Here is a 26,675-nt window from a genome sequence, read left to right on the forward strand (position 1 = left end):
AACACATGTGTTTCCATTATTGATAATTATTACAGAAACAATCCTCCTTACGAAGTAAGTGAAGTTCAATCTTGAAAACCTTACTTCGTTAAGTGCAATTTTACTTTAAAATTTCAGTTCCTCCTGAGAATTCTCTGGGAATTGTTTTCAAGTTATTGATATCAAGTTATTGATTCTCAAGTTATTGAGAAGAATATCAATAACTGCTATTGATGTCAATGACGACTTTACTTAATAATGAATTAGAAGAATAAAAGAAAAGCACGAGGACATGGAGGATCGGGAACAGCGTGCTCGAGACAGCCCCGGTTGCACAGTTTTCCTCTACTGACCCGAATTGACCGTTTCCTGTTACAGTAGTCTCCATGATATAGCGTGGTTCTAAATTGAAGCTCCGATTGATGCAGTATCACTCACGGCCGCTCACAGTATTCTGCTCTTTTTAGTGGGGACCGAATCAAGGCTAAGGTACAGGTCATGAAATGCTAACAGAAGTCTCCCCTCCCTATCAATTAAAAAACGATACAGAGACATAAAATAGAATTTCTAGCAATTAAATCAAGAGAAACATTCTAGGGATAGAAGAATTGATTAAAAGAACATCAAAGAGAAAATTTCAGTGAAGAAAAAAGTACAGAACAATGCCACCAGAAGCAACATCGGTAGTAGTAGAGAAAACAAACGCCATAAAAGAGATAATTTCCAAAAGTTACAAATAGTGTTCAACTTCCTCTTCGTTTCGAAGAAAATTACGCTTGTTTTCGTCGCCAGTGTTCAGATGAATCGACTAGGTGAATCGGCTGGACAGGAAACGAAAGGTGTATGGTTACATCCTCTCGTTACCGTCCTCTTGCGTAATGAGCCAGTATTCGATTCGCTGATTGACGTAATAATGTGTTTGTCTAGCTCCTCGACACCGCAAATATCTTTCTATCTTGCTTCGAATGGAAACGACTTGATTTTTCGAATTCTCGGCACGTGTGATCATAGATGATACTTGAAATCACTTGAGACACTGATGAACGAGGATTTCAATAAACGAACGTATACGAAGGAATTCGATCAATCGATCAGTGTTCTAGAATTTGTAAGATGAACTGAGATAGAGATTCATCAAATTTTCTTTCGCTTCAACATTAATCTTTAATAGTAAGAAAACCGAAGATATGAAAGCTAAATTACAAATGATAATTTTACTTGACTAAAAGACATTTTGCATAATACAATAAACACACAGAAACAGCTACGATAATATTATCGTGGAATAAATCAAGAATATTGCATGCGATCTCTCTGATCCGAACTCTTTGCCTTTCTCGATGTTGTTGATAATATTAATCATTCGCTTGATTGTTTTGTTACGCTTTTTTGTGTACTTAGAAACCGACTGCACGATGTTGAACTATTATAATATTGGTTTCTGCCAAACTACGTCATTTGATGGCCATAAATTTTCGTTGCGAATTATACTTTAAAATATTAGACAAACTGTTATCTCCTCGTTCGTTGAATAAGATGAATAATCATTAAATCTCCAACTAAAAATTTAAATACCATATACGAAAGTAAAAAAAGAAAAATAGAAATGGAAGATAAGTATTATCGCGTGCCTTGATATGGAAACATCGCAATTGGCGATTCTCCTATCAAACCAGCTGATAATAATTCGATCGAATAAACGATTAAGGTTTGTCTGGTGATTTCTAATCTAACATAAAGATGGATAAGGAGCCGTGTAGAACAGCTGTTCAATAAATATCCACTCACGTCGACGAACAGATAACTATCAAAGAGAAAACTATTCAAAACCGTGAGTTACTATTAAAGGAACTCGATGGCCATTTCATACATGCAAAATAGCGTTCCACTTGAACGCACTAGTTTAGATCTCTACGAATCTTCTATTATCCAAATGATGATGAGTTTCTTTGTTGATATCTTCATCGTGATAAGGACAACAAATCACCTGATTTTGTCGCTGTTATCATTTTCTAAGAGGCAATAATTTGGAGTTTGTTGTTGTCAACAAGGATCACGTGCGTTCCTATTTCTGAGGAAGGAAAATATAATGAGAAAAGATTGTTCATGGTTTGGGTTTGGATAGATAGAGATATAATGATTCTTACGTGAATTTCACAACTTTTACAATGTCTTCCATTTATATTAATAATGCCATTCTTCTTTTCTTCTCGTAGAATACATTTCTGTATGAAGAATAAAAAGTCAAAAGAAGAGTAATAGTTTAGCTACATTTGGGGGGACAATCCTATTCCATATGAAATTCCAAGAGGAATTCTTCAAATAAAGGGAAATTCCAACAGTAAAAAAAACTTTGAACAAAAGAAAATGAATATCAAACCAGGAGATCCTCAATGTCTCCAGCTATTAAAATTCAAATTTAAAAAATTTCAAATGCACAAAATCTATAATTGGTATAGTAAGTTATTAATCAAAAAAGGAAGATGTATAGATTGTTAACAAAAAAGAGAAAAGAAGTGAAATTGATCTTCAACAAATAGTAAGTTACCAATCAAAGCAGATGAATGAATTCGAAAAAAAGAAGAGAAGAGAAATGAAAAAAAGGATCAAGACAGGTGAGTTGTGAGCGTATATGATTTACTTTCCCTCGTGGAAAGGTCAAGCTACGGTTTCGCGACCGGAGGCAGGACGAACTATCGCCTTTTTCGGGTCAGCTCACGAGAAGCAGTGAATGTTTCGAAAGCGACAGGCGGCCGCAGAATTTTCAAGCGCTCGCGATATTATTTTCAGTCACGGCTACTGATGTTTTATTCATAACGCGTTTGACACAGTCTCTGCGCCCGCGCGGTTTTTTTTTTTTTTTATCGAACGGATCTCTTGTGGCCGTCTTCCCTATCTTCAATAGATTCACGTCGATAAAACAACGGTCTGATAACGTTCTCATCGGTGATTATTCAGGGGATTTGACAACTGGCTCCATTAATCAATAATATAGGATTCTATAAGAAATTAAAATTGCGAAATTTAAAAACAATTGTCTAATAGTTCGGAAATGAAGTAATTTCGAAGGATATAGAAATAAGTTTTTGTGGAAATTTAAAGATAAAAATAATATTCGCTAGATTCAGTTTACAAATTTTTGAAGTCCTAGTTAGTTGTTTCTTTAAAAAATCTTCTTGAAGAAGAGATGGCTCAAGAGATTTCTCAGACATTGAATTATTAATTATAGCTAGCTTGACCATATCATAGACAACTGAAATAAGAACCAAGACTTAAAATAAACATTAGCCTTTATCTGTTCTTATCTTCTTCTGGATCAATTCGTGGATTTATATGACTGGACAATACTCGTCTATTCCGTAACAGTTAAATATCACTGAATTCTTCTACTCGTTTTTCTGGGTCACCTTCCACGTAGAAAGTGTGACAGATACAGGTACCGCATTAGAATCAGACTCGGTACTCAATAAATATACAATTCCTATATTTTACAAAAATATTCAACAAATTTTAGTATACCTTTCAATTATATATGGTCGAAGATACTTTTCTGTATTTCAAACGATATAAATCATACAAATTATAAAAGGCTTTTCACAAATACCTTGTGACAATCGTGATCGATATTCCTAGGAAGAATTTTCTTAAAACTGATGTTTATCTCATCTCGAGGATTGACTCTCAGCGAATTTACAGAATATTTTCCACACTTTACGTTTCCACAACATCGAAAAAGTTTCCTCACGTGTGAAAACATACGAATACAACTATTGCCGCACAAAATCTTCATTGTAAACAAGAAATACGCTGGATCGCATAACTGGTTCCGCAGCTCGTAAATAAGAAACTGACTGATTGCTTGACATCGAGTGCAAGACTGTGAACACGTTGCATGGTTTTATCGCGTGGCAATTTTTCGATAATTTTTTTGACTCGTAAAACACCTTCTGGGAACTAGATTCTTATCAGATGACAAGAGATCGTGGTGTCTAGCGCGAACAATATAAATTACTAAGCTTTGTTGAGTGACAACTGAATGAAAAACCCATACAAATAAACCTTTATCTTTGTTGTTTCTTTTTCCTGAGAACTGCTTGTCTAAAAAATAATCGTCCTCTCTGGAGTAAAAGATAACACCACGAGTAATTGAACAACTTTGTTATTTCTCGCTTCTAATCGCTCGGAAACGTGCAACTTGTAAAGAAAAGTTCTTGTTATATAAACGAAGAACGATTTTAGTAGCTGTCAGAAATTGGAGATTGTAATTAAAGAGGTTTATGTCTACAAAATAAAGTCTTACAGAAAAGACCTCTAGAGTCTCGACAATCCAATAAAGTTCTCAAAGACGATGAATAGCGCAGACAGAAAATGATCTTCGTCTCCCATCATCGTAGAAGTATACTGTACCATGTGGCGCGTTAAAAATATCCAAAATGCCTCCTACTTGATTTCACCAGGCTCACATACACACACACGATAATTTAGGTTTATTTAAACTTCTCCTCCTTGAAACGCATCCTCTCCTATGTACTCATCGAAACAATAAACTGCTCCTTCACTTTCACTGGAATTCTATTTTTCCTGCTTCTCTTGTGTCACTTTGTGACTTCAGAAACTCGGTGGACGCTTCTTCCTGTAATTACAAACTTTTCAGAAAATAGAACGAAGGCAAAACAACTTTTACGAGCCATTAACGATGACGACTCTGTTTCGAGTCTCGCAGATGAAATCGCGCGCCTCGCACTCTGACAATGATAATCAGTATAGCAAGTATACCGTGGCTGACACTGGCCGATAGAACCCTTGGAAACCGACGCTACCGACTGACTAACCGCTATCACTGATTCCAACTGAGCTGACTGACTGTCTGATCCCTGTTACCGCGGCCAGTCGAATGCTGACTGCCTGGAGAGATATCTTGCACTTTTACAGCTGAATGCAAGCCAGCACAGAATAGAACGATATTTAAAAGTAAAAGTTCTGTGCCGGTTCTTTGAACACCTTCAGGATGCGTTGTCTTCTTTGTGATTCTCGATGATGAAGATCTTGTGAAGGAAATTGAAGATACGTTTAGTGGAAAATAAAATTACTGAGGAGATCGCAGGTGTAACATGAGAGTTTAGAAGAAATATCTTCGAAGAACTGTATGATTGTTTAGAAAGTTTGATTTAAATCGGGGGTGTAAATTTATGTAACAAACAGATCCAGTTTTTCGTCTAAACGATGAATCTTCCACGTGCTCGAGAAAGAAGATATCGGCGGAGAACTATAAAATTTACAGCGGTGTTTATGAACCGTGGTTTTTTACATCAATGTTGATGTTTTTAAAACATCGTTTTTTTTAAACACCAGTTGAATCACGAAAAACATCTTGATAGAACATCTAAGAATGTTCTTGGATTGAGCCAGTAACTTTGTCCAATATGAATTTTTCAAGATAAATTTAGTAAAGTATTTAATTACATTGAATACCTTGTAGATAATTTTACTTTCCTACAAATCGTAAGAATTTTATATACCTACAATTTTATAAACAGGGAATGAGGAAAATAGTGACTATAAGAGTTGCATTCCATTCGACTATGAGTTGGCATAGAGCGAACATCGATTGAACCTACGCAAAGAATGCACAAAGCGAGCGTACACGTGCACAACACGGTTTGTAAACACGATGATCCGTATGTTGAATGAGTAGGTAGATAAAGATAAGTATGCACATTTGTACGTACAAAGGAAAGGCATGCATAACAGATTCCAAGAGAAAAGAACGCGTAAAAGAACGTTTCTCCGGCTGCCACATTCTTGCGTCCTTCGTCGACAGGAATAACAATTTGTAATCATCGAAGAACCCACGCTTTACTTATCTTCGAAAATATATCGATTTCCCAAATATATTTCGAATTCTTTATCTCTCTTACGGCAGAACAATCAATCCTTTCAACAAACTTCAAGGCTACAGAAAAAGGAGGCAAATGCAGATTAAAAACAGGAGAATGAAATATTGTTGAAAAGATATAAACAAATGGAAAAAGTTGATGTCTGTACAGGCACATTGTCAGTTCGTTAAAATTTCCTACATACTGAGACGAATTCCATTCCTTTCGACGAATGAATAGTCCGTTTGTTCGCAAACTGGAGCACAAGAAGCATAACGTTGCGTAAGATAAATTACGTGTTTGTTCATAGAAACGACAATGTATTGGTAGTGATGTTGTGTCGCGCAAAACATAGTCTTTTTCCTTCGGTCTAACATTGAAATATTTATACACCTGGAATGGAAGTATGTCAAAATGACGAAGATAAAACAATGGTTTCCATAAATTCTATTTATTGATTTTTCACTTTTTCTCTTCTGCAATTTATATTTTTCTCAAAACAGCTCCAACTATTGGTATATAACATACAGCCTTCTTTAAAAATCAATTATGGTGTAGAAACAAATTTAAAATCGGGCATCAATTTGTTTCTTGATGTAGTACAATATTGTGTGTTTATCAAAACATTAAGATGAAAAATAATTTTTAGATACTAGCACTCACCTTGGAGGACTTGATTGGTTGTAATTCAGCAACATCAGATTCGTCCCCACTAAGGCTAGATGTAGTGGAACAGTCTGAGATTTTTCGTGCTGGTGGAATGTTCAATAAGCCAACTTTTATATCTTCTTGCAACTCTGAAGAGTTCCGTGGCATGTACTGTGTAAACTGCGTGTTGAGCTTGGAATAGTAGGAGTCAGTGGAATCCAGGCAAGAATTTCTTCTATTTCCAGTCTCATTGAGGTTTCTAAACAGAATATTCATTAGTAAAGCATCGATTATGTTAGAGAAGAATAAAGAATTTAAGAAATAAATACCTTACAGCAACAGCATTTATAGAGTCAAGGCACAAACAGCAAGAGTCCGAATGTCGTCTACTACGACAGACTTGTAGGAACTGAGTATCTAAAGATTCACGTATTTCATCACAATCCAAACAAGAGCAGCTGCTTGCTTGGCTAGGAGTGCCACTAATCCCTTCATACTTTTCAAGATCCAGATCATTTCTCTCTAGTTTTTCATCTAAATAAGAATAATCAGAGTAATCACTAACAACTACGCTGGGTGTTCTCCAATATCTAGGTCTTCCCTCATTATGCTCAGTCTCGCTTCCCTCCACCATATTTGTACTATCCCATCCTGCAAAAAATGTTTCATAATTATTTTAATTTTTAAAAACAATTTAAAAATTATTTATTAAAAAATAAACTAAATTTCATTTGTAAAATACTCAGAATTCTAAACTTCATATTAAGTACTTCAATTTCTTGAAATTTCATATAATGGAATCTAGAAAATCTAGATAGAAGAAAAGATAGTCATGAAAAAAATATCAAATAAATTCTTAGAATTCCTTTTCATAATCACAATATGAATTCTATATGATTCAATCGTGTGAATTGGCTAAAAAGAAGTTATAAATAAACTGTTGCAAATGTTAACACAATGTTGATGTTTAATGGATTAATAGAATTCAATAACATAAATTGACTAAAAACAAAAAACCACAAATGAAATATTGTGAATGTTAACACAGCTTTACTCCTCAATGAGTTAAGTTAAATTAACATAACGATCAATTTTCAAAAGGCAGAACTTTCAAAAAATTTTAACTATACCGCCATTAGGAGAGAAACACAACGGGTCAACAGAACAGAACGAATAACACGTAAGACGATGCGAGAAAAAAGAAGGAAAGGAACGATGATGTCATTGACACAGCACGCGTGGTCAGGATCGTGTTTTCAACTGATTCTCCCCTCTCCATTGTCTTCGTGAGAGAGCAACTGGTGGCATGATTCCATCCCCCTCACCTTTTATTTGGTCCTCGTCGCTGAGCACCGCACTATCGGAGCTGCAGCATCTAGTAACCCGTAGTTTGTGTCGTTTCTGTTGGTGAGTAGTCAGAGATGTGTCCTCGTCACTGGCTGCGGCCGAATCGAGGCTCCAGCATCGGGCCATCGATCCTCTTCTTCGATCCGTGTCCGTTTCAATACCTTCGTCGCTCTGTGGACTCTTGCTGAGGGATCTAACAACTGGCATTCTCACTGTGTCGAACTCGTCATAGGTTTCATTCTCTTCTATAGGGTCGACGATGCCCTCCAAAGCGTTCTGTTGCTTTTTTGACTTCATCGTGACCCCCTTGTTCTTCTCACCGAGCACTCGTTCTAAGCTTTGAACCAAGTCGCATACCGACGAGCCGGCGTCACTCTCGGCGACGTACTGATTCTCCACGATGCCTACGCGTCGTTTTCGCGACGTCTGTACCGCGTTCGAGGACGATAAATCCACGTTCTGCTTCGAAGATCGACGCTCCACTTCCGATTTCTCACCGCTGAGGAAATTATTCTTCGAACATCCCTAACAAAGTAAATAAATATATACATATACGTATATATTATATATGTGTATGTACATAATTGATATATCGGAATATTCCTAGAAAAGCCACGTTTAATAAAATACAATATATTACATATCGATTGATTCGTTTTAATGCACACGTAGATTATGGAAACAAAATTATTTTGCGGAAAGTTGTTATCAAGAATATAAATTAGATAGTCTTAGTTATCAAGAATATAAAATTGAATATTCTTATCGAAGTATTGGACAAATGTTTGATACACAATAAACTTTTTTAAAATAAAAAAGATATATATAATATATACATTAAATAAATAAATATATGAAGAAAATAAATGAACTTTCTGCTCTATTTATAACTAATATTTTAGAGCATTTCTCATAAAACCACATTTCGTGAAATATAACATATCATATATAGTGGCTTATGAACGAACATTCACCATACAAAATTTTATGTATGCAATCTAAGACATTTTGATATTTCATTGGCTCTACAATGATTACTACAAACGACTACTATGATTATATTGGTAAAATTTGAAACCAATCTGAAAATCTAAAAAATTTATTAACAAAGTAACTCGAGCGTATACAATACGAAGATTATTACGGCGAAATGATTTTGGTTACTATGATTTACTTCTTTAAACGAATCAATTGATATATAAGTTGTCTCAGGAATCACATATGAAAAATACATCGAAAATGTAGAATAACATTTGTTCATACCACGTTTCGTCTTTAATAAAATTAAATATGAAAATTTGTTTAGTATATGCGAATTTGGTGAATTACCAAATGAACGTGAGGAAATAGGATAGACAAGAAATGATTGTACATGCGAAAATAAGTGAAAAATATAGAATAAAGCTGTTATGTTTAAGATCTCGGTTTCAAGAAGATAGTGTTTGAACGTGTTTAGTTAAGGATTAGCCCGAGACACTGCGTTCTTGATAAACTTTGAAATTTTGTTTTCTCGAAAACTGAGCGTCCTGTAGACAAATTTTATTCTACATTTTCGATTAATCTTTATACCTAGAATAACCTCCTGTCGATTATTTAGTCCTGTCCAGCTAGAAATTAATCAAATTCAAATATAGTGACAAATTTTCAAACTCAATTTACTCCAAAACGAACTATCATATGAACAAATTGTATTCTATATGTTCGAGTTATTCATCTCCTTGCCGATTGTGCCATGAATACTGGGACACCCTGTATAATATACAGGACGGCCCGTAATTCATGGTATAAATTGGGTCAGTGGGATTCTATAGCTTAAAATCAAAAATAATAAAATTAAAATTGAAAATCAAATTTGAAAATTTCCCTTAACACAAATATTGTCTTAATTCTTGACTAACACTTTCCAATTCTACTTTCTCCAAAATGAAGCATTAAACGACAAAATTTTACTCTATATTTTCATTTTTATTTGCGTATGCAGAATAACCTTCTGTCATTTGTTTATTCCTGTCTAGCCGGAAATTGGTCAACTTCACATATACCAAACAAACTTTTAATTTCAATTTTCTCGAAAACAATGCCGTCAACACAATTTCCTTATCCTTGATTTTCATTTTATTTTGCACCATAGAATCTACCTGACGCCATTTGTACCATGAATTACGGGCCACCCTGTATGTTATGTTGTATGTATTTGGTGAAACGTGGCTTTGCTATATAGGAATATACCTTGTTCTTCTCTTCGGTGTAGCCTCGTCCTCGTAGCAGCTGTTTTAATTGTGTCGCTTCAGGAGTTAAGGAAGATTGAACCTCACATCGACTACTTCGCCGAGGATACGTGCATTGTCTCAAAGGCACTCGGTTGCTTGATGTTCGATTTGAAATACAGGAGACGCATCGCGCACTGATTCTAAACCAATCGCGGCCACGGCGCCGACGATAGTAGAGGTCGCCATGTTCGTTTCCGTGAACCACGTGAGAGATAGATGGGAAACGCAGCTTGATCAACTGACCCGGTTTGAATAATCGGCTGCAATTCGATTTAAAAGAACTCCTGTTATGATCTTCCGAATTGTCTTTCTTTTCATTCTTCCTTTCACTTTTTTTTTCATTTTTAAGTAGATCATTATGAATTGAGAGGATTTGATCTTCGTCGATGTTCGATATGTAGGTTAAGTTCATGATCTTCGGAAAATTCACCCTTTTCTTTGGTGGATGGTTTATCAAATTGCTCCCGATGCTGCTTCGCAATCGGCCTGCGATGACGACATCGTTCGACGAGATCGCCTGACTAGAACATGAATGAGAGAACATATGATTCGAAATTGGAATGCAGGGAAATTCATGGAACGATCTCTGAATTCTTATGATGACCTAGACTGCACATATTCATGCAATTTCATATTTTTATGAGCTTAATCAAAGGATTGGAATTTAAGTAGATACACAATATCACAAATTACAAAAAGTGCTCTACTTTGAATATATTTTTGCATATTATATGTATTCTATAGATCTTTGGAATTTTAAATTTCCTAAAAACGCATAAACATCCACGGTTTAAATGGTGAGTGTTTGTAAAATATGATAATTCAATCGTTAAAGATAGTAACACATTAAAGCCCAATATTGCGGTAATATTTTATTCGTAATCAATTTACTTCATCGTCTTTTATTTTTTAACGTTATGAAATATTTCTATTTCTATTCCTATTTCAATTCATATTTTTATTCCTGATTCTGTGTCTTCTACTTAAATTTGTTATGAAACTAATCCTTAATGGATTAGCCGAGAAACAATCTCATAAGTAACAATTGTTTGTAAGAATTCAATAGATTTTCAAATATGAAAGATGGCATTTGAATTATTTATTCAACGGGTATCATTTCATCCTACACGTCGGCGTCCATGAAGAAATATCACTACAAACCACCTTTATGACAGTATATTACAAACGACATAAATTTTTGTTATACTAACACTGTCACTACAAGCTCTTATCTAATCTTGGAATTATAGTTACACATAGTGCTATTCCCCATATGGGACGGTAACTGTGATTCTATTTCGATATACTATGTACATATACATATTATGAGCCATACAGAGCTACAAAAGAGTGACGATATTATAAATACATGTGTATTACTATTTAAATACTTGCCATGGAAAACTGTTATGTATATATTATATGTATTATATAGAACATTCTGAAATTTGAAATTAATCTGGAAATGTATTTATTGCAAGTAAACATTTAATAAAAAGATTGTCAAACTATTTAACAAGTATTAAAGACAATCTTACTGAATATCATCGTTTATTAATATAATACATAATCGATTATTTAAATAATTTTGTAATCTATAACAGATACAATATATACATACAAGTTTTCTATGATGAATGTTCAAATATTAAAATAAATTTGAAATTTTCCAAAAAAAAGAGCCAAAACATCATTGATATATTTGTTTCCATGTGAAATTGATTTTTTGCAAAACGAAGAATCGCTGAAAAAGATGAGTCAAGGATCGTATATCCGGGTCGATGAAATGCGGAGGGAAAGATGCGTGGAAGGTATGCCAGGGTTGCTTCTTGCTTCTCCGATTGACGTCATAAGTGCGTCATTGGAAGCAAAGAAACAAGAAAGTGCGATTGAATGATCGCGGTTGCAGCAACCGTCGCGCGTACCGCTCGGTATCGTTTGATTCTTTCTCTTTCTCGACAAACGGTCCATTATCTCGTCAGTTCAAGTGCCCCTTGGCCACTTGAGCCTATCTGTGCTGCGACCGTTTCGTTCGACTCTCTTGTTCATTGTGCGAAATAACCGTGCACACCGCAACGAGCGTAATATAATGTACATTTTTTCTCTTTTCTATTGTCTCTGTCTTGTTTTTTTAATATCGCCCACGCGTTGTTTTCTATCGGTCGGGAGTGCCCGCTAATTGCACATAGGCGGCAGTATGTCCAGGGGAAGATAAGATTACGACACAGGATCCTCGGTATTATTTTTTTCTCCATCAGAGGAAACGAGATGTAAAATACGTAAACATAATTACAAGGTCTGGAAAAATATCAAGTTTAAAAGTATCGAGTAATATTTTCCCAGTTTGTTTTTCTTAATTCATGTTCATCGATTTGACATTATATTAGGACGGATGGTGTTTAATAAATAGAGAGATAAAATATATATTTGTAAACATCGTTTTCAATGCATATCATTACTGAAAGAAGGGGGATGTCGTCTTAATAATTTTTGTTTGATTTTCATATTTTATTGGGACAAAGGAGAAGTCGATGATATAAGAAGAAATTGCATAATTTCTATTTAGGAAGTCGAAGATGACATGACCGATGGAAGGTTATAGCCAAGCCTACTAGCCGGGCTCATATTTGTGACGAAATCAGGTCAGTGTCGGTCCAAGGCTAATGACTCGTACGTCCTAAATAGGTAATAACATATATCACGTGCCCGCATTAATTTCCAGATGAATAATGTTTAGAAAACAATTTGAGGAATTTACAATTGAAAATTGAAAATTTTTTACTCTAACAATGGAGTAACAATAAGAATTATTAGAAAATATTCATGCAAAATGCATATTGTTACAAACATGCGTAGAATTGAGATAGAGAGAGATATTTATCATTCTAAATTTTTTATTTCACTGTACAATTCTTACCTGTCCATATTGATGTCGTGTTCTGCATTTTATTCCAGATTGGTAAGATAAAATAATTTTATAAACAATTATTATAAAAAATTTGTAAATACAACAAAGAGTTTTTTTTACAAGAAAACAAAAAAGTAAATTTATTGCATTTAATTTTGGACACGTTTACGTCACGAAACAACCTAACTTTTAAACTAAAGTCTGAGAAATTTGACCAAACATTCTTTATGTTCATTGTTGCTCGCTATCCACGGATAATAATTTCTGATTGTGGTAATTGAGAAAAGCCATGTATGCAATGATTGTACGTCAATCGTAGCTGATGGCCGACTGAACTCGAGATTTGAACTTGACCATACCGCGGTGACCACCTATACTCGAGTTCCTGTGTAAAAGGAGGGGATCCATTGCATTGAAATCAGTCTCCTAGAAGGGAAGCTTTCCACCTACAATTGACGCAAGAGTTATTGTCGCGATTGCATCTGTATCGTAAATCGTTAGCTTTCGTACGATTCCTAAACGATTTATTTTCCTTCCTTTTATCTCGCAAAAAACAAAAAAATTATGAAATTTACGATTAACAAATTAAACTTTTATTAACTCTTTATGCAAACAAATCAAGAAATTAAACAAATTTCTTTTTAATAAATTGCGAAATCAAATTATGTATTTTCGATTTTAATAGTTTCCTTAAATTTAGATGACTTCATAGAATTTAATATCTGCATATTCAGTAGGGTCCAAAAATAATGATGCAAATATGTGAGGTTCTGATATAGTCACCTCTCGTTCATAAGGCTTTACCCATTTATTTACTTCTTTAATTTTTAGATTTTTAAAAGTAGTTTCAATGGATGGTTTGGTAACTAGAATTGTTCCACTTTGGATAGTGGCTTTTAAAAAAATCCAAATGTCTCTATGTACTGAGTGTGAAACATAAAATTCAAATGGATTGTGTATAATAATGATATTACTCCTCTCAATGATTTCAGGACATTCCTCAATCCTCTTGTTCACAATCTCAATACGATCATTCATTTTGTATTTATTTACTATGTCATTTTGGAGTGAACAAAGTTCTTTATTCATTTCAACTCCAATAATCTTCTTGGCAGATGTGAATATGTGTGCCTGAAGGACAGATTTTTAAATAATAACATACATCTTTTAATTATTGAACTGTTATTTAGAAAAGAAGAAAAATCATTACTCCATATAAAACAGCACCCAATCGGGATCCTATATCAAGTACAACTTTTTCTCTTAAACTTGGTAAAACACTGTGAAATATATACAATATAGCAGCCACTGATAAGGAGTGTGAAATGATATCTAAAATTATAATAAATATAATAATAAAAATATTTAGGGAAATCACATAATCCAAGAAAAATGTTGAGTTTTCTTACTGTATTGTTTCAAATTGCTGGACCCACAGTCAGCACAATACAAAGTATTTAGCTCCCCACTTTCTATAAGTTCATCTACTTCACTCTCATCATAAAGAAACGCATCAACATGTTTTGTTGAACGAGGATCACAGTCTGAGTTCTGCAGAGTTATATAACTTATGATATTTTTCCTTTGTAACATATAGGTTGAAAAATTAATATATAGTTTTACTTATTTAGAAAATAGCAGACCTGTCCAATCGTTGGTGATACAATGTCCTCTGATGGAAATATTCCATTTGCCGGTACTTTATTTCTAATATTGATGACAATATCTTTTATAGTGTTTAATTTTTCTTCCTGTGAACTACATTTGTTATGACAATCATCTGTCATGCCATATGCATTCTTTGAAAGAGATTCTATCTTTACATTTTGTGGTTTCCAATTATCAGCAATGAACGATAAAAATGTTTGTTTACCAATTTCGTTTAAAGAACACATGATAGATGTGAACATTTCTATAGCACTTTCTACAGTCATACTAATATTCGTATCCATTATATAGGTTCGTTCAATTTTTCAATAAAAATAAAAGACATTTAATTTTATAATTGTTACTCGTATGTGTTGCCATGCATGTGTACCAGTTATAGGTTATGTCGGATTGAATTCCATATTTGAATTATACGTTAGGAATAATTTACTAGAAATATTACTAAAATTCAAATTTAAAGTTCTTTAACGCATAACATTCAACATGAAGTCGAATCTTTTTTTCAGCATATTTATTAAAAAAAAATTAAGTACACAAAATGTCGATATGCATACATAGATACATAAATAATTAGTCTTAACACTAGTTTGTATAGGCAAGATTTAAGGCACAATATGCTCCTTCATAAAATTTAACCCATTTTAGTATATATGTACAAAAATTTGTTCTTGTCCCGCTTGCAAACTGATCTTCTGACTTTGTTTTCTTTTAAAATAGACAATTTAAATAATTAACACTACATTAAAAGATATGTTATATATAGAACGACGTAAAATCGAAAAAATTGTATAAATACTTATTTACAAATTTTTGTTTCCTTTTTTTGATATCGAAATTTTGACTAAATATTCTAACATGTTTAAATAATAATTCTCGGATTCTTTTTAACGTATGATTTATCGTAAAGCTTGATTACCGTCTGGAATCTAATATCGGTCACTAAAAGAAATTGCATCTAACTCGAAGCTAGGAAAATACTGTTATTAAAAGTTCTTGATATTACGTAACAAATACTGTTAGCGATGTGTGACTGAATTATTTCTATTATTCTAGTAGCAATTCGTATGAGGTTTGTTCGCTCTCTAACGTAAAAATTATTCCGTTAAAGTCATTATTTTATCAGTATCAACGACGATAATGTATGAATAATCATAATGTATAAGATAACGATACAATGACCATTAAAAAAGAGAAAAAATTTGAACGAAGTTCCATTCCATCGCGATTCAAGAATTTCCAAAGAAAATTCCAGCATCACCAATAATATTTCCTAAAACATGTAGTATTATATAAAATACATAGCACAGCTGTCTTTTTCATCAGGCACAAAATCATTCGCCTCTAAATTCGACATAATCACTAATATCTCACGTATTTACAACATAAAATAATGGACGCTAATTAATTTAAATGAGGAAACAAACATAACTCGTAAAAGCTGCCTGGATTAAAATTAGTATAAAATTAGGCGAGTATACGGTAAAAGCTAAATGTTACAAAAACGAATATAGTTTAAATTACGAGCTCATAAATTTTTCGTTCTTGCGTGTCTAATTACAAATGAAACTCGCTAATTGTCGACCATCAAGTGGATACAAAAAGAGACAAAGATATACTATAAGAGAGCAACAAAGAGATAAAAGAACGAAGAGGTGGAAGAAGACTGCGGACAGGTACTTTGCATATTTTACCCACTTCATGATCAATCGTGAATTTCTAATTCTATTTTGAGCTTGAAAAAAGTCGCAGTTTACCGTCAAAGAGAAAAGAAGAAAACCTAAAACTGAATACGTAGGATACGATCGTTAAATGAATACATATCTAACAATCTTGATTGAAACACTTGAGCATACCTATTATGACACCCTGTAAATGTCTTAAAACGGTTCACTCGTTGTAAACCTAATGAATGACTAAAGTTTCTAAAGTTTCTCACTATTAAAAGAAGCATCATTGGAAGCGACAACATTCGTATATCGTTTTCTTCGCATATTCCCGTCGCAACGTAGTTGATAAAAGTTTGATAAAATTGACATCTGGAAATACGATCTGAGCACTATAAAAGTCTTTTTAAAGCATAGAGGAAAATGGTTGGTCGCAGAGAGACTGTTCGATAGGCAGTGATTCCTGGAGCAGAAGGGACTCTCAGTCTATTGATGCGTTTCACTGGTCAGTCCCAGCTGTGTCGCTGTTGTTATGGTTGTTGTTGCTGTTGTTTTGTCCGTTAAGAAACGATGCCATTTCCATCGGCGACTGTTGCCCGGTCTGTTTAGAAACATGCGCGTTCGTTTCGCTTCTTTCAGATCTCATTCACAGAGAGGCACAGGCATGTAGGTAATATATAACGTATGTGTGTGGTGTTCGGAAAATACGAAAGAAAAGCGGCTTCCAGAGAGAATGCAGAGAGTGTGCAAGTAGAATTTTAAAGAACAGCACGCGACCAATTGCTAAAGCTAGAAAAGACTAGTCTTCTTAATATCGAATAGTCTGAAAGCAGAAATACGTTAGTTGAATGTAAATATAGATACAGTCGCGCGCGAGAGTGCGGAGGGAGGAAAATAAATGGTAGTTGCTTGTAAAAAAAAAAGAAAAATTAAAAAAAGAAAAAGTGGCGTACAGCTGTAACCCAGTGGAGCCCGTTATTCGACTCGATTATCGAGTATAGGCCATCGAAATGGGACTTAATCAGGCTTGATGGTAATAATGATCGAATCAATGTGCTACGTTCGTGCAATGACATTGAGGATATGGATGGACATAGTGATTTAGCGCCCAGGGTCTTATGTGTCAATCTATCGAGTGTGCAGAAAAATAAAAGCATTAATGGAAAGTTAAATATGAAGTCTCCTCTAGTGGCAGTGAAGCATTTATGTATATAGACACTATATGATTAGATTTCATTGCGTACCATTAGGGTGTGATTTGTTTACTTCCTACATTTGAATTATCTTGTAAAAATATCAACGATATAATTTAAATTAAAAAAATAATATAGAACCCTCTTTTTTCATTTTTTGGCTACTTTAGGGTCGAGCTCCTCAGAGTTACAAGCCGACAGAACACACACACGACAGTACGAATAGTTGCGATAAAAATATCGACAAGGCGTATAGAGATAACTATGTACGCAGTTAAGATTATATTTCTATTCGTTTAGTAGAATTAGGAAATTGAATGACCGTAGACAATTGATATTTAACTCAGAAATAGAAAATATTGGTATGACATCTTTGTCCATTTCTCAAATCGAAATAGTCCTCAGTCATTCTTTTCCTTTGACAAGGCGAAAGTATTGATATTGTTACTTACAAATACCGACCTTAGGCTGTATTATATCTTCAGATGTATCGAGACCAGCAAGTGGATTTGATGTTATGTTTATTTTCGAATCAGTTACTCCGCCATTCATTACTCTTCCGTTTGTTATCGGTTTTCCTAAAATAAAGAATTAATGTATAATCTATTACAAGACGTACACTGTTTTTTTTTTTCAAAGTACGATGATATACAAATTAAATTTACCTTCGCTTTGCGATGATTCCCGGCTTTGTTTGTGCTTCGTCCTCTTATATATTACTACGACTATAGTTAAGATGCACAACAAAGTCGATCCTCCGAGAACTCCGCCAATTATGGTATACATATTTACGTCTTTATCATCTGCAGGCCTTACTCGACTATCTAATGTTAAATTGCTGCCATGATCATTTTTATTATCATGATTAGTATGTTCGTTCGTATTTACAGCTCTTTTCGTCTTTTGTCGAAGGATCTTAGAAAATTCCGAAGCTGCGTCTACGGAAAAACTCTGAACTTTAAACTCATACGTTGTATCCGGTTGCAAATGGGATATAGTTATGTTGAAAGAGTCTTTTCCTTCAACCGTAGTTTTTATATAATCGCTAACTGTTGTAGAAGCTCGGTGATACACATAGAAACCATCGATGTTCGCCGAATTATCCGAATTCTGCCAAATGAGTAATACTTCGTGTGGACTCAAAGCCTCGGTGTTCGTCAACAAAGGTATTGGCATCCTATTGCTTTCGATTCCGCCATCTTTATTCAGATGAAAACGTACGGAGTTTGGACTAAGTTTATTATCATTGTTCGAGTAAACTGCAGCAATTCGAAACCGATAAGTATGATTAGGTTGTAAATCGGTTACTTCGAACGACCGCACATGATTCGGTATCTCCGAGTTCGCGGTCATCCATTTTGCTTGTCTGCCATTCATCTTCTGTCCAAGTTCGCGATATTGAACTTTGAAGAATTGAATCGGCAGTCCTGTGTTCTCAGGTACAGACCACCTAACCATCACGGACACGTCTGAGAGTCTGGTGACATTCGGTAGATTCGGTGGTACTAGCACAGCTACAAATATAAAAAACCCGATAAAATCAACATGAAGTACTTAAGCAATATGTACGGTGCAACAAATTACCAGTGCCTTTACGCTTCCCTTCCTTACTCCTTCTTCTTCCTCCTCCCCTTGTATGTTTGTGTCTTGAATTAGAGATTCCATAATCCTGTTTGGCTTCAGTCGTCCCAATATGTTGTTTAGGGTTCACTCTTAGCAAATTGCAACCAGAATGGGACCCATATTCGTTACTCGCGACACACTGGACAATTCCAGCGTGCTTTTTTTCAACCTCGGAGATAGAAAGACTCGAACCTTCGATTTCCACATTACCACCAGGTGTCAAAGATTCTCCATTAATTAGCCACTCAAATTTCGGCTGTGGTTCGCCCGTTACCGTGCAAGAGAGGTCCAATTCTCCACCTTCGGAGAACGTTGCTGCCTTCGGTGGCTTAATCACTTTTGGAGCTTCCATAACTTTTAGTATGATCACAGACTTGATGTTTGCTCCATGGCTACTACTCCATATACAATCATATTCTCCCCTGTCCGCTGATTGAACGTTAATTATCGTTAGGCCCATCGCAGTTTTAATGGAGTTCAGTGGTAACGAACTGCCTAATCTAGTCCACGTGACAGAAGGGATTGGGTAACCAGCGGCAAAGCATTCCAAAGTTACGTTTTTACCCCTCAAAACCTTGTACTCCGTTTGTGGTTGTTTAACAAAGTATGGTGCTCGAAAACTGGTATTTGTGTTTACGTTTAGGATCGTCTTATGGTTACTCCGATATAACTGAGTAATTATGTAATTTTCAGCAGTGCAATGATAAGATCCACTGTCCGATACTTTAACATTTTCAATGACCATGGTCTTGCTACCAACTACGTTAACATTTTTTATAGGATTATTATCTTTGTAGAACTCAACTATCGCCTCTGGGGCTGAGTAAGGCACAGGACAAGTGATAGGCACGGTATTCCCTGCTGGAACGTTTATAATGACTTCGCTCTTATCGGTAAACTTCTCTAGCGTAGCAAGCGTCAATCTTGCCGGGTCAGAAGCTAAACCACTCGAACCTAACAACGTAAAATCAAATTACCAAATTGTAATTTAAACATTGTGAAAGATGTTAAATAAAATGAAATACAAAAATATTTACCATAAAATGCTATACAACGGTAATCTCCGGCTTTGGATTCATTGTCAAAGTTCACTACGTGCCTAGACGTTTTGCCACCGTTACTAGACATGTGGAAAACCTGCAACCACCTATCCGAACCTAGTGGTCTATGGCGCCAGGAGAAACGTTCTGCTCCGAGATTCAAATTGCATTCAAAATTCACATCATCCCCTATTGGCGCGGCCAAAGGTTGCGGGTGTTTAGTGAAGATCATGCCTAGTTCTTGCTTCTGTCCTGTAATTTATACGAATAATTTAATTTTCATAGTATTCAATTTTTGTAGTCGCACGAAAATACTATTAAAAATGATACAAATTATAATATACTTGAACGTAATTAATCAGCATGTAGATGGTGTAATAAATAAAATGGTGTGTAAATACTTTCTTTAACCACTGTATATTAAAATGTAATGTATATCATAAATAAAAAACATAAAAGACAAAACTAACCATGTGCAAGGCTGGCTAGGACATGAAGTAGGACCGTGATAACGGCATATAGAAAAAGCACAGGTCGCATCTTGACTCATTCTGCAATCAAAGAAAACAAAAATTAGTACAAGTTAGTCACATACGTTGCTCTCATTCTTGTTATTCGTTTTTTAGTCTTGGTTTTGTCGGTTAAAAATGCGAGGCGCCGGTCTCGAAAGAGAAAGAGAGAGGGCCCACTAAAATTAATGCCGGCCAACCACCACGTTTAAGTATAGAACATGGCGAGTTCACGTGGAAATAGAACGCATTCATTCTAGTTTTGATCATGGCTCGTCATTTCGGCACGAACGATCCCTGCTCCACCAAATGGGTCGCGCATTCCAGTCCCAAAGGGATACAGTATAACATGATTTATATTCGTTTCCAAATGCGGTTCATTTTAAAAGCTTCTGCCGCGCTAAAGCACTCAGCAATCAAGAGGATTCTCAGAGAACAGTGGTGGAAATGAGATTGCGCATGAAATCTTGATTTTTATGACAACAGAGAATAACCTAACCCTAGTTAATATTAACGCTTCCCAGTTATATAGCCACTTTCTGTTTATTTAATATGACTGTACATATAATTTATTAATTTCTGCCTTATTAGCAACAAAATGGATTTGGATTTATATAATTTTTTTATTCTTAATCTAAGAAAAAATATTGCATTTTATTTTGTACCTATCCTAACACCTCTTCTTTCTTTGTAATTCTGGCTTAGATTGCTCCTTAATTAGTATCAATATTTATTTAATAAATACCAATTACACAATTTTAGTATAAAATATAAAATATTTATAAACATTTTGATGGTAATTTTTTGTGATTATATTTTTTTGTGATTATGATCATAAGCTGTCAGTATCTCGTAGTTGTGTCATTATTGCTCTATGGATATTTATGCACTTAGGGAATTTAAATTGTACAATATACACATTTTAAAGTACAATACTTGCTTGTTTTAGATGGTGAAATAAATTTCTATTTAAGTTTCATTTCTTCTATGTAAAATATTCGCAGTATACAATTACGTTGCACTAACTGGTCGCCGCTATCTTTACCAATTCTTGGAACAGATTTCTTAGAGCGAGTCTCATATGTTAATATGTAAGATAACAAAACGTGTCAGTCTCAGGTAAGTATCCGTATCTCATTTGTAAAATCGTACTCATCAATGAAAGAGGATACTCCGCATTTCTTAGAAATATAATTATAGCTTTCTCTATAAGTAGTCTCTTTAGCAAAATACTGTTTTAACTGACTGCTATCTATACAAAACAAATATGGATGCGCGACAGGCATTATTGCTGCTTCTACTTATGAAGATAAATCGACAAATAATGGAAGAAATTCCAAATCGAAGATCACACGAGTAAAACATTTCTGTTGATTTTATGTCACTCTGTATCACTTTATAATTAAACAGAAGAATTTTAATAGGATACAAGTAGAAATGAAATGGCCTATTAGAGATTTTTATGCATTTATGGAAAATGTAAATGTATTAAAATTTCTTATAAATGCACAAAAATCCGTAGTTTATGTACAATTATACAAAATATGTAAAATACTCGTTCTAATATTTAGAGGATGAAACAAATCTCTATATAAGTTCTTCTTTTATTAGCTTTGTTTATAAAAATATGAATTTGCATAAATATTCGTAGTCTTCTTATTATGTTTTTTTTTCGTAATCTCCAATTTTTAGAATTCGCTCGATTGAATATTGAAAAAATTACGAAAAAGGATATTAAAGGAAACAGAAATGCAGAATCTATTTGCATCGTGAGAAACGAAGCCGACAGAGGTGCCACAATGACAACATGAAATTGACCATATACGGTGTCGAAAACCGTCGTTCATTGCGCGCACCGCTTTCCACCCACGTGCGAGCGGCTGACCGTCCTGAGTGACGATCAGAAAACCGCGCTGACACGTCCAATACTAATAGAAATTATTTGTTGGCTAACATACGCGTCAAATGTAGGTAGATCCATTCATGGATTACGCTATACCGTTCGCTTACATGATAATTTAACGCTTGAAATTAATACAGAGAATTTTCTGTTCCACAGAAAGCTTACATGTTTCCTCAAACGTTCTTAATAGATATTATATGTATATGGGTGCACTAAGAGAAAAATTTTACTTTCAACATCTTTATTACTTAAATTAGTACTAATCTATTGAGTTACAACATAAATCTGTCCTGTTTTCGTACATACATACCTATACATTTTATCGGAGGCAAAAACAAGTGGACAGGTAATAAAAATTGGAAATACAGTTCTGATCGTAAATATTAGGATACTAGTTGATATTTAGTACAAATTTCTTTTTACTCTTTCTATCTTCTGTTTATATTTTATCATAAATCTGTTATTTCATTCGTATTATATATATTTCATAATGTAAAATACTAAATAAAATAAAATTTGTTTACAATCCTTCAATGAATGTAACGCGTAGGTGTCATATTTATAGCCGGCAGTGTAGGTATCAATGATGTTTCGTCAAATACGGTCTGTTTACTAAATAATCTATATATTATAAGAATATAAATAAAACTTAAATATATAACACTAGTACTAGTTCGATTAAACTTCATTGATACCTACCTCTACTATACGTCCACTTATTTTTGTCACCGACTGTGTATTACGTATGTTGTGACAAATACAAAAATAGAACGAATTTATGTTACAACCCAATAACAACAAACAGTAAATATAATAAAACTTCATTTATATTAGAAGTTCACTGATTCTTTTCACAACCTCTTTTCACTTGTACAATACAAATTTATGCTTCAGCCAAATAAATTCAATTGATAATTCGTTTAATCGAATACAAACTGACATTTCATTCCAACAAATAGAATTCTGTTATCAAAGTAAAAGAATGGAACTATACGAAAGATTTCTCACGAGGACTCACTGTTTGTTACGAAGAAATGAATTTACCGGAGGAGTGGTTCGAAGGATTGACGGTCGAGAGAGGAGGGATTTTTCATCGAAGCTGAAATCACAGGGACAAAAAGCACGCGTTCGACCCATTGGCAAGATAGTTGAACGTGTTTTATGCACGGGAGGACTCTTAACTTCTGGTTAAATGGTAGCATAAATGCCGGTGGTATGTAACAGGTGAGAAGGGTTCGAAAGAGGCTGGTTTCCGACGCTGGCTCTCATAAAAATAAAGAACTCGAATTCCAAAGCAGTGGTTGTCAAGCCCCTGTGCCCCGCGCGCACCTCCAACCAACCTAACCTTACGGACGGGCCAATGCCACCCGAGTTACGCACACGCATACAACACACACGCGCGCAAGCATATAGTCAAACGAGAATTAGACTCTGTTCTACAACCTGTCGTTGATCAAAGAACAGACACAATCCCCGAAATCCTTTTTGCACTCGTGATCCTCTCGCTTGATCAAAGATCACGATGTATCAGTGGAATTGAGTTCCACTTTCACGAACTCGCGACTCTTCTCCCGTTGGCCAAAATACAGAAAGATTTGAGTCCTCTTACACAATTACAGTGGCTAAAAAAGTATTCGGACATTTATAGAAACTTTTTATCATTTTTTAAATATTTATTAGACGTATTATACAAAATATTTTATATTGACTTTTACATAGATTTATAACTTCTATGACCAATGATAACTTTTTGTTTCACTAAAATGTTAATAATATTTCAAAATATTTTACAGAACACATCTTTTTCTTTTAATTTAGTATTATACAAATCGCCAAAAAATTTTTCTAACTGAATGAAAAGATAGTGAGATTTTCTGTCACAGAGAATAAAATTGTATCGAAAAATATATTGATCTATACTACGATCTTTGTAAATTTTTTTAACTTCCTTTGATATTGCATTATATATCCATTTATTAATGATAATGAACCTTTGGTTTAATATAAACTTTCTTCTAGTAATGGTTTAATAAATCCTCTTGAACAGCTTTGAAGTTGTGTCATAATTTTAGAATAGGGTCGAAATTGACGTTACTTTTCCACGAGCAAACTCCATGGTATTCCGTTATGTGTAACAAACAGGAACCAGGAAGATCAGGTTCCCGTTGATCGAACGCATTTGACAAGTGGATCCTTCCTTTTGTTGATCGTCGATTAATCACGTGAACTTTTATTCTCTTCACATCGTCGTGTTTCATCCCGATACAAGACACATGACTAACTTAACTTCGCTGCTCGGCATGCATGGCGATTGCTTCGTAAAACGAGCGACGAATATTTGGCCGTATATGTGTCATACGCTATTTTAAACTACTTCCCATAACCGCTACTTGTTCGACCATTAACGCTATAACTTTTAAGTAAATAAATACTTTATGTCATTTTATCTTCATTGATTAAACGATAACAACATTTAAGAAATAGTAATGTTTTCCCCTAATAGTCATTGCTATCGTACCGATTATAAGTGGTTCAATTTGATGAGCTTTACCGGGAAGTTGACAATTCATCCGCATGACTACGTGTATCAAAATGCGTACGAAACTTTAATCGGTAAGTATGCAACGTATACGTGGTGGAAGACATGCAACGACGTTGTAAATTAAAGTATTAATATATATTAGCGACATCGATAATGATTCCATACATTTCATAGAAGTACTTTGACCATGAAAGTTATTACTCAATCAACCTACCAAATTCTTTTATAATACATGTATTATCTGAAAAATGGCAAATTGTATGCATCTAAAATCTTCTTCTCAGGTTGTATACATATAATACTTTTTAAATACACAAAACTACAAAGGAAGAAAACTCAAAATTAACACTATACGATTCTGATCGAGGTATTCAGCTCCTTATCTTTTTTTATATGTCTCAAATTATTATCTCGGTTTTTAATATATATAAACTTGAATATCTCCGATTTTACGATCTTGCTATATCTCACCCAACAATAATACATATGTATCTTATTACAACGCAGGCGCATTAAGTAGCGCGGTATCATCTGAATGAGCGTTTTCCGAATTGTCAATAGTTTTAACAATTGGTATTATTAATAATACCATGTATCCCATTTATTCACTGCATTATCCACTGCATTCAAACTTCACGAAAAATACTGGTGGCTCACCCCTTCCGGCAGGTGATCTCTCACAGCGACATCGCGACAAAAGTTTTCCATGACGAACATATATACAGGTCCCATTATATTTACAGTTTTACGGGATGGTGAATCAGAAACATGAGCAAAAGAAATAAAAGAAAGGCAAAAGATCAGCGACGGAAGAAGAAAAAAACAAAAGTAATAATCATGCTTGGCACACTCACCCTTTTTCCTTCGATCCAGCCGTACGATCTATACGTTTATCAGATCCTTTTGACTTTTCGCTAAATCGATCACAATTTTCCTCGTCGAAGGAAAACAAAGTGTCCGTGTTAATAATTTTCACCGATACATCACTTCATTTTTTTCAGAGCGATCGCTACTAGGCTCACCAAGTTCGACCTCCTATAGTACACGACGCTTGGCGTCCACCAGCACACTGGAATGCAGACCGACAGGTTTTGAACCGCGATAAAGTATAGTAACGACGTGTGCTTCGATCTAGGTACTCACGTGCAGGTTGGTACATTGCGGTGCAATCACGTGACTCACTGCCATTTCAAATCTGACAATAAAGTGGATGCGTTTTATCAAAAATTAAACATCCTAAAAATAATCGAGTGTAAAGAAAAAGTTAAAATTTAGTTTATATTATGAGTTTGTATATGATTTGGTTAACTTCAGGGTGATCATGAAGGAGGAATTTTTCACTGTAGGTTCAGATATCCTGCGCGGTACGCTTCTGTACATAGCGCCACCTTCGAAATTCGAAACGCGCCAACTACGATTTTATAAATAAAAACTGTGTCACTTTTAATCAGCAAAAAAAATTATTAATTATTAATATGATAGACGTAAATAATTTAAGAGTTGAA

At 34.5% G+C, this 26,675-nt stretch overlaps 2 protein-coding genes and 2 long non-coding RNA genes across 9 annotated transcripts in view; 2 read left to right on the forward strand and 2 right to left on the reverse strand.

The window, feature by feature from the left end:
* The window catches only part of LOC139993992 (uncharacterized), a 27,721-nt gene extending 14,031 nt beyond the window's left edge, over positions 1-13,690 (reverse strand). The window contains exons 1-5 of the mRNA XM_072016221.1: positions 13,038-13,690; positions 10,080-10,641; positions 7,829-8,375; positions 6,833-7,154; positions 6,519-6,762 (exon numbers count right to left, since the gene is read on the reverse strand). Coding sequence (XP_071872322.1) covers positions 6,519-6,762; positions 6,833-7,154; positions 7,829-8,375; positions 10,080-10,641; positions 13,038-13,045 — 1,683 coding nt within the window. The 5' untranslated portion in view covers positions 13,046-13,690. The remainder of the gene's footprint in view (positions 1-6,518; positions 6,763-6,832; positions 7,155-7,828; positions 8,376-10,079; positions 10,642-13,037) is intronic.
* On the forward strand, positions 5,811-6,847 carry LOC139994006 (uncharacterized). Its single transcript, XR_011801524.1, has 2 exons — positions 5,811-6,137; positions 6,505-6,847. It is a non-coding gene; the product is annotated as an uncharacterized lncRNA (long non-coding RNA).
* LOC139994003 (uncharacterized) lies at positions 12,364-20,131 on the forward strand. The gene is made up of 2 exons (XR_011801514.1): positions 12,364-12,762; positions 12,843-20,131. It is a non-coding gene; the product is annotated as an uncharacterized lncRNA (long non-coding RNA).
* On the reverse strand, positions 15,191-26,534 carry LOC139993994 (interference hedgehog). Of its 6 annotated transcripts, XM_072016224.1 has the most exons (8): positions 26,314-26,534; positions 26,025-26,239; positions 20,687-20,767; positions 20,214-20,468; positions 19,138-20,130; positions 18,219-19,067; positions 18,016-18,131; positions 15,191-16,961 (listed from the first exon to the last, which is right to left on the reverse strand). In XM_072016224.1, exons 3-8 carry the CDS (start codon positions 20,754-20,756, stop codon positions 16,860-16,862), a joined length of 2,385 nt encoding a protein of 794 aa, XP_071872325.1. In that variant the 5' UTR covers positions 20,757-20,767; positions 26,025-26,239; positions 26,314-26,534; the 3' UTR covers positions 15,191-16,859. The 6 variants fall into 6 exon arrangements, with proteins under 6 accessions (XP_071872325.1, XP_071872327.1, XP_071872326.1 ...); XM_072016226.1 differs by lacking the exon at positions 26,314-26,534 and having other exon boundaries at positions 18,006-18,131; positions 26,025-26,267; XM_072016225.1 differs by lacking the exon at positions 26,314-26,534 and having other exon boundaries at positions 15,191-17,183; positions 18,006-18,131; positions 26,025-26,267.
* Between the last annotated feature and the right edge of the window lie 141 nt (positions 26,535-26,675).

This window comes from Bombus fervidus, chromosome 14 (assembly GCF_041682495.2).
Source record: "Bombus fervidus isolate BK054 chromosome 14, iyBomFerv1, whole genome shotgun sequence".
Classification (NCBI taxonomy): domain Eukaryota; kingdom Metazoa; phylum Arthropoda; class Insecta; order Hymenoptera; family Apidae; genus Bombus; species Bombus fervidus.

Bases quoted from the DNA above. Each gene is read 5' to 3' on its own strand.
- LOC139993994 (XM_072016224.1), bottom strand. From the start codon at position 20,756: ATGCGACCTGTGCTTTTTCTATATGCCGTTATCACGGTCCTACTTCAT. The intron at 20,469-20,686 runs GTTAGTTTTGTC...TATAAATTACAG, and splicing joins CCTAGCCAGCCTTGCACATG to GACAGAAGCAAGAACTAGGC. The intron at 18,132-18,218 runs GTAAATTTAATT...TCTTTATTTTAG, and splicing joins GGAATCATCGCAAAGCGAAG to GAAAACCGATAACAAACGGA.